Raw genomic sequence first — 16,573 nt, forward strand, 5'->3', positions numbered from 1 at the left:
TTATTTAGGATGACTATGTTATGGTGCACATGACAGGTTCTTCTTCCATCGCCAAACAAAAAAGGGTTTGCTGAAAACAATTTCAGGAGAAAAGCAAGCCCTGTAATGAAATTAAATTCATAATTAGTACTTCAAAAATAATCATTTTTAGAAAGAAGGAATAAAGAAAGAGCTTCATATCATGTCTCTCATGACTGCAGGGCATCGCAAAGTGCTTAGATACATTGAAATGTAGTCACCATTGTAATATAGCAATTTAAAAACAGGTTTGCTCCATTCTATGTTAGGAAAGGAGCCATCATTTGGGTTATTTAGTAGTAGCAACAATCATCAGGCAAATTCTGCAATGGATGAGCAAATAACTCCACCAGGCTACTGCCCTGCATTAAAGTTAAAAACAATTCCAGTATATCTAAACATTTGTGAGATAGCAGCCTTGAATTCTAACTTTTAGGGCAGTTCTGTGCTCTAGCCTTGGATTCGCCCTTGATCCCACCCAAAGTGCATGGATCAAGGGCATTTAAATGGTATTAGCAACGGAATCAGGGCTCACATCTCAGGACAAAAACAGAATTACCTGGAAAAACTCAGCAGGTCTGGCAGCATCGGCGGAGAAGAAAAGAGTTGACGTTTCGAGTCCTCGTGACCCTTCAGCAGGGTCATGAGGACTCGAAACGTCAACTCTTTTCTTCTCCGCCGATGCTGCCAGACCTGCTGAGTTTTTCCAGGTAATTCTGTTTTTGTTTTGGATTTCCAGCATCCGCAGTAGTTTTTTGTTTTTGTCTCACATCTCAGGAGTTTCAGAATAGCCTCCGTAACATATATTGGCCCACGAGTGGTCTGTAAATTTATAACAGACAGAGGAAGAAACAATGACATGGTGGAACTGGGGCCTGCTTTGATTTTCAGTTCTAGTTCCAACTTACCCTGAACATAGTGTTCTAATACTGAAGGTGAAGACGGCAATTTTAACTCTGTGTGTTTTGGGGGGAGGGTGGAGAGGTGTGGTGAGTGGTGTAGGAATCAAGTCCAGGCTAGTTTACATTAGCATGCCATAGACCTGTTTCCTGTCTCTTCTAGATGGGAGGTTGGTGGGAATTGGCTGCCAATCTCCGAGGGCAACATTTTTACCTCAGCGGGCAAGCTTGAGTGTAAAATAACACGTGTTGTAAACCTGCCCTGACCATTGCAAGCAGTCTGAATTAAGATGTTGATCACCTTTTAGTTTTTTTTAAATGCTGTTGTAGCCTCAGCAGGTGAGTCTCCAACCATGAGGACCTGAATTAGCAGTATTGAGTTATTGTAAATTCTGCAACCATGTATTCTTGAGTGAGATATTAGTTGACCTTGCAATCAAGGGTTGTTGTTTTAAGCGAGCCATCTATATACTTCATTTTGACTCCAGTCGATTGTTTATTATGCGAGTCATTGCTGCCATCTGTATGTGTGTGTATGTATATATAATAATTTCCCAATAGTCTGACGTCAACATACAGTCACGCGATATTTCGGTCGTCGGGCGTGCGTGGGAGTCGGCAGCGCGCCCACCAACAATTAAAAGGCCTTTTAATTCCAATAAAGTCTCAGTTGGCTGAAATTTTTCACTTCCCGTCCAGCCTTATGGTTGGTGGACAGGCGAAAAGGCCAAGCGGCCGTTGCACTTTTTAGCAAACCACATCCAAATGTCCCTGCTCATGAGACAGAGTCACACGAGGGGACGTGTTTTATTACATTTTTCATAGCTTTACTTTTTTTTTGAAATTTCTTCATCTCCCTGAGGCAGCTCTGTGCCTCAGGGCAGATTCTCAAGCGCACACTCGCCCTCCTCCCCCCGCCCGCGTTTCATACTGGCAGGCCTTAATTGGCCTACCAGCGTGAACTTGTCTTCCGGCCTTGATTGCGGGTGGCGGGCGGCTTCTCGACCGCCCCTGCCCTCCCCAGCCGAGCCCACCCGACAAGGGCTAAATTCTGGCCTGGAAGACCTAAGAGGTCATAGTCACCCAATGGCATGGAGGCGGGTGTGGGGAGGAGGCCTCCAGGCAGGTCACTTTTTTTCCTTTAATTGTTCATGGGATGTGGGCGTCGCTGGCTAGGCCAGCATTTATTGCCCATCCCCAATTGCCCTTGAGAAAGTGGTGGTGAGCTGCCTTCTTGAACCGCTGCATTCCATGTGTTGTAGGAAAGGAGCAGGGAGCCCAGGGTTGGGGAGGGCCGCACCTTCATTGCAGGGCCTAGAGGAGCACTCATGTTTTTCCTGGCTGTGCAAAAGAAAATAAAACAACTTGAGCAGTCTAACTTTAAAGGGACTGCTGGAGGCTACTCAATAAACCGCCAAGGAAAATGTTCCATTGAGGAACCCCACCCTACTCCCAACCCCCACTCCAGGGTCACCTCCCTCCCACTCTCCCAGGACTGACCCACTGGCAGGTTCAGTACAGAAAGCAGCTGATTTCTCACCTTACCAGAACCAGTAAACTGCAACGAACCCCCATTTGACACCTGCAGATAGCCAACAGCAAGTTGATGAAGTTGAAATGTCAAAATGGCTCAGTCTGCCCACTGGCACCAGTGGATGAGCAGAGCTTGACTTTGTGCTCATTCCGGACATTGCTTGTAAATGACCCCCAGTGTATCTATGTATGATGCAATGCATCTCTTTTTGAGACTGTATATCTCTGTGTAATGCAGGATATTTGTAGCTGTGTAATTTTGCATCACTGGAAGTACAGCAATGTAGGATTCCTATCCCTCAAGGAGCCCCAACGTGGACATTCAAGTTTGCCAATCATAGAGTTCGCACCTTTTGTCTATGTGTTTGTTGGCCTGGTGCAATGGATTCTGCCATTCGATGAGCAGGGGTTTGAAGCTCCAAGCAGATATTGAAGCAGGTGGACAGTGACGGGTCAGCACCTTATTAGTTGGGGGTTGCCAGACTTTAGATGGCTGACCAGTGGGACATAATGGCCCCTCTCACCGTTGGAGACAGCCCATAGCATTCCTTCTCTATGTCAATCAAGTTGAGCTTGTCATTCATAACTGCTGTCTCCCATCCTATGTTAACTCTCTGCAGGGAAACTGGAGTGTCCTCTTCAGGGCACAAGCCTGGGCAAAATTTACGGAGATCCTTGGCTGCCGAAATGCCAGGGTCCCCCCCTCGACCTCCACAACTGTCTTCAAAGGATTATATTTGGCACTGGTTTGGTTGCAGGAGCTACCAGAAAGATTACATGTTTAGACCTCAATCTGCCTTTGGACGCCACTTCAGATTTTTTGTCGGGGTTTACTGCCTTAGCCTTCAATTCTCCCGAGGTGTCCATGAGGCAGTGGAACTATCCGCGCAAAAGCTGGGAGTTTGGTTCGTGAGGGCCAGGACATGTTGACATGCTGGTGGGCCTGCATACTGCATGTCTGTAAGGAGGGGGTGGGTGGGTGGGGGGGGGGGGGGGTGGTTGAACCTCCTCCGAGTGCCTTCGAAGCTTCGGCCTGGGGCCGTGAGGGATCCAGTTTCCATGTATCGCCATAAGGAGGCACAGCTGAGGACTTGCCAATGGACAGTCAATGGAGGTCAGCAAGGAATGGAAACAGCAAATGCTGGAAATACTCAGCAGATCTGGCAGCACATCTGGAGGGAGCAACAGAGTTAGCGTTTCAGAATCAGTGTCTTCAGATGTCTTGCTTTTTCAGCAAGGACTGGAGCGATGGGTGAGGAAGATTTGATATGGGTTATGTTCTGAGCAGCAGAATTTTGGATGAGCTGGAGTTTCCATTAAGGAGATGGGAATGCACCCAGCTGACCAACTGGAATTGTCCCATCAGGTCTCTGGGTTTTCAGGAACAGAAGCACAGTTTGTTCCTGTGAATCATTGTTTGTATTTCACAGATAACCTGAGCACCAAAGTGTAGTTGTACATAAAACAAAAAGGAAAAACAACCCCAAAAGTTGCAAAGTTGGAATGAATTAAGAAAGAGGTCAGCCAGTGCGTGTAAAGAAATACAGGTGTCTGCTGAAGGCTGCGTATCTGAAATTGTATTTGTATTTTATCTTTACAGATAATTGTGGCTGTGAGAGAAGGAGAAAGACGGATAGAGACTAATAAAGAGAGACATAGACACGAATGGGAAGAGGAAATCAAAGTGACAGAAAATGTTTGAAAGAATTGGTTTGCCAAAGCAGTCTGGGTACGGTAAAGTGGTGAGTAATATTAGCTGGCTGATGCAACACATCCCGAGTAGTGACATCAACTAAGTGTTTGTTTGCCCGAGGCTGAATAAAGAGCCGGCGGAAGCCGACTTGTTACTTTTAGGAGGGTCTTGTGCAGCAGCAAGGAGACAGAGACAGATGTGTACACACACACACAGTCAAATAGACACGCAGAGACTAATTTACACCGAGACACAGAGAGAGAAATACACACACACACACACGCACATGCACAGGTAATCATAGTGAAATGAGTGTTAGTAACAAGAACCCGACTTAAACCACACACACACACACCTGCCTTTACTCTAAACACAGCATCCAGTGCAGAGAGAACCGTGAAGATCAAAGAAAAGGACATTCGGTGAATCAGGAGCATCGGAAGACCACTTACTGGTGCAATCCAGTGACCCCCCCCCTCCCCGCCACCTTTGACTTTTAGCACCATGTCCACCAGCACAATACCTACTAACTCCAACCGAGATCACCTCAATGCGGGCACCAACGGCTTGGTACCACCTGGTGCGGAGCCCCGGCAGCGAAGTAAAAGCCCCCAGGACAAAGTGGTTTTAAAGAAGAAAGTGACGCTGCTGAGAGGCATATCGATTATAATCGGGACGATCATCGGCGCTGGCATCTTCATCTCTCCCAAGGGGATTCTGAAACACACCGGGACCGTAGGGATGGCCCTGGTTATGTGGACTGCGTGCGGTATATTGTCGCTGTTCGGTGAGTTCTATTTCTCAGGCTTTGCAAAGTTGACACAAAACTTTTCGTCTTCATCCTGATTTTTTTTTAGTCGAAGGGGAAACGATTGGTGACAGCAGTGCTCCTTCTCAGCGTGATGCTGAGAAGCGATTGGAAAGACTCTGGACACCAGTTCCCCCCCAGAAGTTTCAGTGTTTGTTCCTTTTCCTGGGCTAACAAACAACGTTAAATAGCAATAATGCAAAGAGCATAACTTTAGGCGTGAGAAGCTTCCCTTTGCTTTAACTTGTTCGCCATCAAACTAGGATGAAAGTGAAATGTGTACGGTGATGCTTTGTTGTTTAATTATATAGCTACATGTGCATAAGTAGTTACAATGAAATATATATGATATATATGCATAGGATCATACTGACGTAGGGGGATATCAATTAATAATTTCTCATCAATTCTTTAAGATGTTCGGTAGAGCCCACCTCTTTGGTCACCCATCTTAATATCTCCTTTTGTGGCTTGCTGTCAAATTTGCACTGCTGAGCAGCTCATTGGGGCTAGTTAGCTATGTTAAAGGTGCTATATAGAATGGAAGCTGTTGTTGTATTCTGTGGAAGGTATGGTTGTATTGACACTTTCATATCAATGCGAAGCAGTTTTGCACCTGCATGGATGAAGAACCCAATTCAGAAGTCTATGCAAAAGTAGGAACAGGCTGAATGTTCAGTGGTTCTTCTTTCCTCAGAGCGCTGAGGTTCTGTTAGGAGACAGGTGTCTAACATTAGATGTGATTCTGCAATTGGGCAGCACTTGTTGAACAGTTTCCTCAGCCCATCCAAAGTGAGGCAATTTGTGCACACTATGGGTATGAAGGAGCAGACCAAAGGTCTGGGACTCTCAGAGACAACAAGTTTGGTAAGAGAATAAATGCTTTAAAATGGGTGTAAAGATTGTATCCATAAATGTGCGTAGCATTAAATCTACCACGCAATGTGTTGCGACCTTGGACTACCTTGCCAAAATCAAAGTTGACCTGTTGTTTCTGTAGGGGTGCGTGATACCGCACCTCAGCTCCTACAGGCAATAGTCACGATGGTGGTCCCACGGGCCATCGATCTGGTCGGGCGGAAACGACTCTCGTTCTTCCGGCCTGGGTATTCTGCTGCGGGGAGGCAACTTCACCGTCTCCGAGGTTAAGGAGGTGGTGGGCGGGTGCCTCCTCGTAGCAGACGTAATGTACAAGAATGCTCCACTCCGGTTAATTAACGTGTACGCTCCGGCACAAAAGGCCGAGCTGCTGGTGGTTTTTCAGCAGCTCCCACTGCTGCTGGCGTCCTCCAGGCCGGTCATTCTGGGCGGCAACTTCAACTGCATTATCGATGCGGCTGGACGATCCGGCAGGGCCGACAGCACATTGGACGCTACGACCAGATCCCTGATGGAAACAGTAAAGGATGCCAAGCTGCACGACGTCTTCAGCAACCCTGCAGATGGAGTGCAGCGTAGATACACCTGATCGCGGCCAGACGGGTCCATCCGTTCCAAGATAGACTTCCTGTTTGTGTCCCGAGGGCTCGCAGTCAGATCCACTGACGTCAAGCCGGTGTTCTTCTCTGACCACTGCCTCCTACTGGCTGACTGCCACTTAGAGAAAGACCAGAGGGTGGGCAGGGGGGCATGGAAGCTAAATGTGCAACTGCTGACCCCAGAGAACATTGAGGAGCTCAAGAGGGATTACAAAGATTGGAGAACCGTGAAACCCCTCTTTGAGTCCCTGACACACTGGTGGGAAGCGATCAAGGGAAACATCAAGAGGTTTTTCATCCTCAAAGGCACCCAGAAAGCTAGAAAGAAACAGAGGGAAATGTCCCAACTCCAGAAAAACATGCAGAATCTGCTCTGGCAGCAGTTGATGGGGGTTGATGTCAAGGAGGAACTCCAAGAGGTGAAGAGCCAGCAAGCCTCGCTCTTTGCCTCGGAGGCCTCCAAGATCATCTTCCGTTCCAGAATCCGCTCCGTGGAGCAGGAGGAGATGTGCCCATGTTTCTTCTTCCAAAAGGTACACAGAGAGAGCTCTGTGATCAGCAGCCTGAAGGAAGAAGACGGCTCAGTAAAGTCATCACAGTCCGACATTTTGAGGATCAGCAAATCCTTTTATGCCGGATTGTATGACGTGAAGCCCACAGACAGCACGGCCTCCCAGTCCTTCCTGTCCTCCATCATGGAGGTCTTAGACGACAGTACATGGGAAAGCCTAGACAAACTGTTAACTCCTGATGAACTGACTAAGGCCCTTGAGTCCTTCGAGAAGAGTAAAACTCCCAGAAACGACGGCTTGCCGGTGGAGTTGTATTTGACTCTATGGGACTGGATCGGCCCAGACCTGCTAGAAGTGTACGAGAGTATGCTCCTGGCCGGTAGTATGTCAGAATCCATGAGGAAAGGCATTATCACCCTCATCTACAAGCACAAGGGGGAAAGGAAGGAAATTAGAAATTGGCGACCCATTTCACTGTTGAATGTGGACTATAAGATTCTGTCCAAGGTCATCGCCAATTGGGTCAAATCCGCTCTGGAATTGGTGATCCACCCGACCAGACCTGCACTGTGCCGGGCAGGAAGATCTTTGACAGCCTCGCGCTGCTCAGGGATACGATTGCCTATGTGCAGGATAGGGGTGTGGACACCTGCCTTATCAGCTTGGATCAGGAAAAGGCCTTTGACAGAATATCGCACACCTACATGGTGGATGTGCTCTCCAAAATGTGGTTTGGGGAGGGAATTCGCAATTGGATCCAACTGTTCTACACTAACATCAGTAGCGCAGTCTCAATCAATGGGTGGGAATCAGATAGCTTTCCGATTAAATCTGGAATCAGGCAGGGCTGCCCTCTCTCGCCTGTTCTTTTCGTGTGTTGCATAGAACCCTTTGCTGAGTCCATCGGGAAGGATCTGGGCATAAGAGGAGTGACGATCCCAGGCAGTGGAGGCACTCAGATCAAAGCTTCCCTGTACATGGACGATGTCGCCGTCTTCTGCTCGGATCCACTGTCGGTGCGCAGACTGATCCACATCTGCGACCAGTTCGAACTGGCCTCGGGAGCCAAGGTAAATCATGGGAAGAGCGAGGCCATGTTCTTCGGGAACTGGGCTGACCGATCTTTTATCCCCTTCACCGTCAGGGCTGATGGCCTGAAGGTGCTGGGGATATGGTTCAGAGGGACCGGGGCATGCGTTAGAAACTGGAAGGAGTGAGTGTCTATGGTGAAAAGGAAACAGGGCATGTGGGAGCGACGCTCCCTCTCCATTGCGGGTAAGAACCTGGTCATCAGGTGTGAGGCACTCTCACTGTTGCTGTACGTGGGGCAGGTCTAGCCCATTCCACATTCCTGCGCGATGGCGATCACCCAAGCCATCTTTCGCTTTATCTGGAGGTCGAAAATGAATCGTGTCCGCAGGGATGCGATGTACAAACCTCTAGATAAAGGGGGAAAAAACGTGTCCAACATCGCCCTCATACTGATGGCCACCTTTGTGTGTGGCTGCATCAAGTGATGCGTAGACCCTCAGTACGCAAACACCAAGTGTCACTACGTGCTGAGGTTCTACCTGTCCCTGGTGTTGCGAAGAATGGGTCTGGCCACGCTGCCGCAGAACGCTCCAAGTAGTTGGACCGTGCCGTACCACCTGTCCCTCGTGGAAAAATTTATGCAAAGAAACAGCTTTGACCACAAGTCCATCAGGCAGTGGTCGGCACTTAACGTCTTAGAGGCCCTGCGGGAAAAGGAGAGGGTGGATCCTGTGGGATGGTTCCCCGAGCAGACTGTCAAAGTCATTTGTCAGAATGCCTCATCGCCAGAACTTTCCAACAAGCACCAAGACATAGCTTGGCTGGTGGTGAGAAAGGCCCTCCCCGTCAGATCCTTCCTACACGCCAGGAGTCTCACGCCCTCAGCACGTTGCCCTCGAGGTGGCTGTGGTGGGGACGAGACCGTTGTTCACCTCCTTGTGGATTGTGCCTTTGCAAAGAAGGTCTGGAGAGAGATGCAGTGGTTTCTGTCGAGGTTCATCCCGAGCAGTTCTGTGACACAGGACTCTGTGCTCTACCTGCTGTTCCCAGGGACACACACCGAGACAAACATCAACTGCAGCTGGAGGATCATCAACTCGGTGAAAGACGCCCTTTGGTCTTCCCAAAACTTGTTGGTCTTCCAGTGCAGTATTGTCCCCGACCGAGTGTTGCAGACTGGCACATTCCAAAGTCTAGGACTACGTGCTGAGGGACGCACTAAAGCTTGGGGCAGCCACCGCAAAGGCGCAATGGGGAAGGGTCGCTGTCTAAGACCTTTCTGCCACAGTGCACTGAGGGACTGGGAACTGTTTAGAGCCCCTTGGGCTCTACAGCTCAAAATGAATGTCTGCAAATGATTGTAATATTCATTGATTGTATTGATGCACCTCGTGATACATGTTGTAAAAGTTGAACCTGATTGTACCTTTGTGATGGTGATTTTGAAATGGTTTGGTATGTTCTTCCAGATATTTTATGAATAAAGTATATTTTTCCAAAAAAAAAGCACTTGCTGAACGATCCTGTGCATGTTAATAATTACACTAACAACCAATTTATAATTATCAGTTGGGCTCGCAATGTAGCTCACTTACGCTTGCTAGAAGCTAGGTATATTCATACGCAGGGACCTATCCTCTGCAGACAAAAGGAATTGCCCAAGTATTGTACCTTTTTTGAATTAAAAGCACTGGGGACAATAGTTCTCTGGTTCATCTTCCATGGCAGTGCCTCAGCCAACCAGAGCTGACTTGCCAACCAATCAGCATCCTTTTCTCATGTAGTATAATTTCTGTAGTGGTTTGATACAACTGGGTGGCTTGCTAGGCCATTTCAGAGGGCATTTAGGAGTCAACCATTTTGCTGTGTGGAATTCACCAAGGCTCGTTAGACAGCAATTTCCAAACCTACGACCGTTACCATCTAGAAGGACCAGGGCAGCAGGCACGTGGGAAGACCACCGCCTGGAAGTTCCCCTCCAAGCCACTCACCATCCTGACTTTATCTAAGACAGCTCCCACCAGGGTTGTTCTAATACATCTTTTACTGTAATGGACACAAATCAAGATAAAATTTGAGTATTATTGAAAAAAGAGACATGCTGTTGAAACTTTTCATTTTGCAGTCAACAGGACAGATGCAAGAGTGTCAAATTTCAAAAGGAGAAACTTTTTTTAAGTTCATTCATAGGATGTGGGCATCACTGGCTAGGCCAGCATTTATTGCCCTTCCCTAATTGCCCTTGAGAAAGTGGTGGTGAGCTGCCTTCTTGAACTGCTGCTGTCCATGTGGTGTGGGTACATCCATAGTGCTGTTAGAGAGGGAGTTCCAGAATTTTGACCCAGCGACAGTGAAGGAACGGTGATATATTTCCAAGTCAGGATGGTGAGTGGCTTGGAGGGGAACTGCCAGGTGGTGGTGTTCCTATCTGCCTGCTGCCCTTGTCCTTCCAGGTAGTACTGATCGTGAGTTTGGAAGGTGCTGGCTAAGGAGGCTTGATGAGTTCCTGCAGTGCATCTTGTAGATGGTACACATTGCTGCCAATGTTCGTCGGTGGTGGAAGGAGTGAAAGTTTGTGGATGGGATGCCAAACAAGCAGGCTGCTTTATCCTGGATGGTGTCAAGCTTCTTGTATGCTGTTGGAGCTGCACTCATCCAGGCAAGTGGAGAGTATTCAATCATGCTCCTGAATTGTGTTTTGGGACTGCTTTGGGGAGTCAAGTGAGTTTCATGCTGCAGGATTCCTAGCCTCTGACCTGCTCCTGCAGCCACAATATTTATATGGCTAGTCCAGTTCAGTTCCTGGTCAATGGTAACCACCAGGATGTTGACAGTGGGAGATTCAGCAATGGTAGTACCATTAAATGTCAAGGGGTGATGGTTAGATTCTCTCTTGTTAGAGATGGTCATTGCCTGGCACTTGTATGGCACAAATGTTATTTGCCACTTGTCAGCCAAGCCTGGATATTGTCCATTTGGACATGGACTGCTTCAGTATCTGAGTTGTGAATGGTGCTGCACATTGCACAATCATCAGCGATCATCCCCACTTCTGACCTTATGATGGAAAAAAGGTCATTAATGAAGCAGCTGTAGCAGCCTAGGACACTACCCGAAGGAACTACTGCAGTGTAGTCCTGGAACTGAGATGATTCACCTCCAAAGCCATAACCATCTTCCTTTGTGCTAGGTATGACTCTAAGCAGCAGAGAATTTTCCTCCTGATTTCCATTGACTGCAGTTATGCTAGGGCACCTTGATGTCACATCCTGTCAAATACAACCTGTTGTAAAGGACAGTCACTCTCACCTCACCTCAGGAGTTCAGCTCTTTTGTCCATGTTTGAACCAAGGCTGTAATGAGGTCAGGAGCCGAGTGGCCCTGGCAAAGTCCAAACTGAGCAGGTTATTGCTAAGCAAGTGCTGCTTGATGGCACTGTTGATGACCCCTTCCAACACTTTACTGATGATGGAGAGTAAACTGATGGGATTGGTTATTGATTCCAGTGGCATGGTCCAGTGAAATGTATTGGCTTGGATAGCCTTGAGCTTTTTGAGTGTTTTGGCACTATTAGCAGCGTGATACATAATTCCATCATACTTCTAATCTGAGGCCTATGGATGGTGGAGAGTCTTTGATGGGTCAAAATTTGAGCAAATTGCTGTAGAGTACCCAGCCTTAGCCTGTCAGTTTTGACTGAGTTTCAGAATTCCAATTCCACATCATCCACCACAACCACCAACTGTAGCCATGATCTTATTTCCAGGTTTGTCCCCCAACAATGTGGTCTATGTCTGCGCTCTTGGAGCTAGTATGCCTCCACTCACTTGGCATACTAATCTTCATTACAATGTCATGTACCCACTGAGGCATAGGAGTAGAAATTCCTACCCAAAATTTGCTTCATATGGGTTGGATGAAAATTCCACCGATTGAGAAACCACCTGGTACCACCATGACACTATTATTTTCCTGAAGGTACTGCTACTGTCTCCTCACAGAACTGCTGAGACATTTCAGCCTTTAATTTTTGTGACAGAGATACATGAATGCAATTGAATTTTGTGGTGTCGTAAATACCTTTCATGATGGGATGAAATTGTAACCTCCATTCATTTCTTGCCTTGTCTCACCACAAGCTGTCTATTATTAACTTAATTACAGTGGCAGAGAAGCTTTATGGATTTATTTTCTGGCTGCTTTTGCATGTTCTTTGCACAAGTAATAATGGGCTACAATCTAAAACAGTTATTAAGACACATTTTCCAGGCCATGATACAAGTCTCTGCAATGCTAATCACAAATGATTTAACTGGGTGCAGTGCTCAATGCAAATGAATAGTTAAGATGTTATGAGCCACTGAAACCTAACATTTAGTCGTCATAAAAGCAATGGCAAGATCAAGATAAGCCAATTTTGACAGACTGGTCACCAGGATGACCAATTTCTTATAGTTTTCCCAATTGCTCTGGTGAATTTGTTGTTTCAACAGGAGCAATATTTGCTGTGATGACTTTTGGAGAGGGTGTGGGTAAAGTTCAGTGGAAGTTCTACTGTTTACCACTGTAACTTTGAAGGAAGAGCCAAGGAAACTTGGAAAAATGTTACCATTTATGCCACTTAAGTATTTTACAACCAATTAATTGTGGTTGGTTTTGTAATATACGAAATACCACAGACAATTTATGCAAAGCAAGATTTCACAAAGAACAATGTAATAATAACAATTTTTTTCAATATTGGTAACCCTTTGATACCTAGCCTGAGTTGTCATTGTTTATGTCAGATCTAAAATACCAAAGGAATCATTTTTCAAATGTGCGCTCTCTGTATGGAGCAGATATTGGAAATTTGACTATATCTGCATGTGGTTTTGTACCCACTCATTTGTACCTGTCTTGAAAATATTATAATTTTCATAATATTATTGAGATTTATTGTAAAGTTAGGTTAATAGTGGGGTTTGGATTAGTTTAACTGTGTGAGGTTATGTGTGCAGGGGTTTTAATTGAATTGCAGACAGCTAATCTGGAGCTTTTGAGTTATCAAAAAAAAAGCTTGGTTTGAAATGCTAAATATGTAAACATGGCTGAAGCTTTAGAATGTGAGGTGTGAAGAACATTTGCATTTTTAGAAAAACCAGAGTATTAAATTTCAAAGAGATGGTAAGTTGTTATACCTAGCCATAAGAGGCTAAGCCAAACTGTGTGTTTATTTTTCCCAAAGATTACTGATAATATATGAGTACCATGGAAGTTTTATATTATGGAAAAAGTAAAGTTGTAAAGACATATTGGAACAATGGGATTTACATTAAAAAGGGAGAAACATGTATAAAGGAGCTGAGGTTATGTGTAAGCAGAAGGCATTCTAAGATCTAACAAGTGCAAACAGCCTCCAGCCTCAAGGTATCAAGTTGCTGTCTACAGGAACCGAAGCTAAGAAAACTCCCTGTGAATGTCACTGTCCAGGGTATTGTGTGATTTGCCTGTGTCTGTTGAAATTTATTTGTTTTTTCCGGTTGCCTTAATGGAGGCATAACTGGGAGTTAGGTTAATTAGGGGAGCTAGGAGTTATCATAGTAGTAATTTGTAGACCTATGTATGTGTTTAAAATCATTTATTTTATTAATAAATGTTTAATTTAGTTTTGTAAAAAACCTCTAAGACTCAGTGGACTTATTACTACAGAATTCAAGGCATGCATCTCGAAATAAAAATACAAATTGCAAAAACAGTTGTGACAGCTGTTTCAAGTTTCCCTCTGGGATTTGAGCAGCTCAGCATTTACCATGCGCTGTGCCATAACAGTATCATGCACCCAAGTTTCAGGTATGTATTCCTGACAGGTAAGGCACCTGAAGTGCCAAGTTATTAAATTTCCCTTTGAATGTTGTTAACTGTGAAGGGAAGGGGAGATCTTTCTCAATACTTATTTTCCTGCCCAATACTTATTTCTTAACCAGCACCATGGTTATTTAATTGTTGCACGTGGGACTTTGCTGTACATAAACTGGCAGCTGCATCTCCTATATTACAACATTCACCACACTTCAGAAATGCTTACTTCACTATAAAGTTCTTTAAGATGTCCTAAGGTCGTGAAAGGTTCTATATAAATGGACGTCTATTTTTTGTCATTCCTCTCAGTTAGCTAACCACATTTGTTGCAAAGTGGGAAACGGAATTGATTGGGGTTAATGGGGCAGCTGTGTTTCACATAAAACATGGGGATTAAAATTTTGCTGTACGATATTACTAACAGACTTTTTAACCCATTTAATAAATAATTTAATATCTTCAAATTTCACATGAACGCTTATGTGTATTTGTTATTAATATCATTCTATGCAATTTCGAACCAATGGTGTGGAAGGTATCTCTGTCACAAAAAAATAGAGGCTGAAATGTCTCACTGGTTCTATCAGGAGACTGCACATTTCTCTGACATGTTAAGTTTAGCTCTTTCTGTGTTGTGCACATGCAACTAATTTAAACCAAGAAGTTATAGCAATTTCAGAACATTTAACTGCTGTTTAAAACCACCAGTTTCAACTACTGAGAAAGTTGCATGCCCCATCAAGTTATCTGTCAATTCAACATATATTTTTATTTTTTTTTAAAAATTCCAACTTGTTGGGAATCTTATTACTACACTCATTTTCTTTTTGCTGGGACTGAAGGTAACCAAATATGGAGGAGATGAGGACAAAGTGATAACTTGTGGACCTGCTACAGGGAAAAGACACCAGGTCACTCTGCACCTCCAACATTATCTGCACAACCAGCCCACTCTGCACTGTCACTGCCTTTAATAGTGATACCAGTCGATGCAAAGACATTTAGTAAAGGATTTGAGACTGTAGTGGGAGATGTGTATAAGCTCAAAGCAAAATCCTGCGGATGCCGGAAATCGGAAATAAAAACAGAAAATGCTGGAAAAACTCAGCAGGTCTGACAGCATCTGTGGAGAGGGAAACAGAGTTATTGTTTCGAGTCCATATGACTCTTCTTCAGAGCTAAATAGAAGATGTGTATAAGCTCCAAGGCAGTAGCTGGGAAGCAGTAAATGTCTAAGTGCAGAGATTAGAGAAGCACGTAGCAAAAGCAGAGTGATTTTCAGGAGGGAATTTAACTTTCATATAGAATGTGGTGGAGGCAGTGTCAATCAAATGGTTAGGATCTGGGATGCACTGCCTGAGAATGTGGGGGAGGCAGGGTCAATCGAGGTTTTCAAAAGGGAATTGAGTAATTATCTGAGTAGGATGGATTTGCAGGTCTATGGGGAGAAGGCAGGGGAGTGGCACTAGGTGAATTGCTCCTTCAGAGGGTCAACAAAGACACAATGGGCTGAATGGCCTCCTTCTGTGCTAGAACCATTCTATGATTCTATGACTGGGATAAGCTCATGTTAAAAAGGCATTGAGTGTGTTTTGGCTAGCTTTTTGCATCAATGTACCTAGAAGCAACAAGAGACAGGTTATATTGTGTTTAGCAATGACCAATGACCCAGATTTGGTGAACAAGACAATGGTGTGTGAACATTTATCTAATAGCGATTGTAAGACGATCAAATTCAACATAACGTTGGAAAGGGAATAATGTGAAAGAGCGACTGAGATTCAAGATTTTGGTAAGACTGACTTCAATGTGATGAGACAGAGACCATGCACAGTAAACTGGGGAAATACATTAATGTTTAAAATGAGAGAACCATCAGTGGAAGGTGTTCCAAAATAATTTAACATTTTTTAAAACCAATTTATACTCTTAAGGGGCAAGAGCTCAACTTGCCATAAAAAGCCATGGACAACCACAGGGATGAGGGACAACATAAAACTAAAACGAAAAAGCATATCAAAAATATAAAAATGTGCACAAATTCTGACAACTGGGATAGGTATAAAGAACTATAAAAGGTGACAAAACAGAAAGAGCTACAAAAAGCGAATATGAAAGGAAACATGCGAAGCATATCAAAATCTACAGAAAAAAAAGTTCCTTTTTTAATTCATTCGTAGGATGTAGGCATTGCTGGCTAGGTCAGCATTTGTTGCCCATCCCTAATTGCCTTTGAGAAGGAGGCAGTGAGCTGCCTTCTTGAACCGCTGCAGTCCATGTGGTGTAGATACACCCACAGTGCCGTTAGGAAGGGAGTTCCAGGATTTTGACCCAGCGACATTGAAGGAACGGCAGTATATTTCCAAGTCAGGATGGAGAGTGACTTGGACGGAAATTCCAAGTGCTGGTGTTCCCATCTATCTGCTGCCCTTGTTCTTCTAGAAGGTAATGTTTGTGGGTTTGGAAGGTGCTGTCTAAGGGGCCTTGGTGAGTTCCTGCAGTGCATCTTGTAGGTGGTACACACTGCTGCCACTGTGCGTTGGTGTTGGAGGGAGTGAATGTTTCTGGACAGGGTGCCAATCAAGTGGGCTGCATTGTCCTGGATGGTGTCAAACTTCTTGAGTGTTGTTGGAGCTGCACTCATCCAGGCAAATGGAGAGTATTCCATCACACTCTGGAATTGTGCCTTGTAGATGGTGGGCAGGCTTTGGGGAGTCAGCAGGTGAGTCACGCACCACAGAATTCCTAGCCTCTAACCT

At 45.2% G+C, this 16,573-nt stretch overlaps 1 protein-coding gene across 2 annotated transcripts in view; it reads left to right on the top strand.

Moving 5' to 3' along the window:
* The first annotated feature begins 4,269 nt into the window (after positions 1-4,269).
* Positions 4,270-16,573, top strand: part of slc7a11 (solute carrier family 7 member 11) — a 209,194-nt gene continuing 196,890 nt past the window's right edge. Inside the window, exon 1 of one of the 2 annotated variants that reach the window (XM_078538653.1) lies at positions 4,270-4,930. In XM_078538653.1, the coding sequence (XP_078394779.1) occupies positions 4,648-4,930 (283 nt within the window). In that variant the 5' untranslated portion in view covers positions 4,270-4,647. The remainder of the gene's footprint in view (positions 4,931-16,573) is intronic. The other variant, XM_078538643.1, reaches the window with a different exon arrangement.

This window comes from Cetorhinus maximus, chromosome 1 (assembly GCF_964194155.1).
Source record: "Cetorhinus maximus chromosome 1, sCetMax3.hap1.1, whole genome shotgun sequence".
In the NCBI taxonomy this organism is placed as follows: domain Eukaryota; kingdom Metazoa; phylum Chordata; class Chondrichthyes; order Lamniformes; family Cetorhinidae; genus Cetorhinus; species Cetorhinus maximus.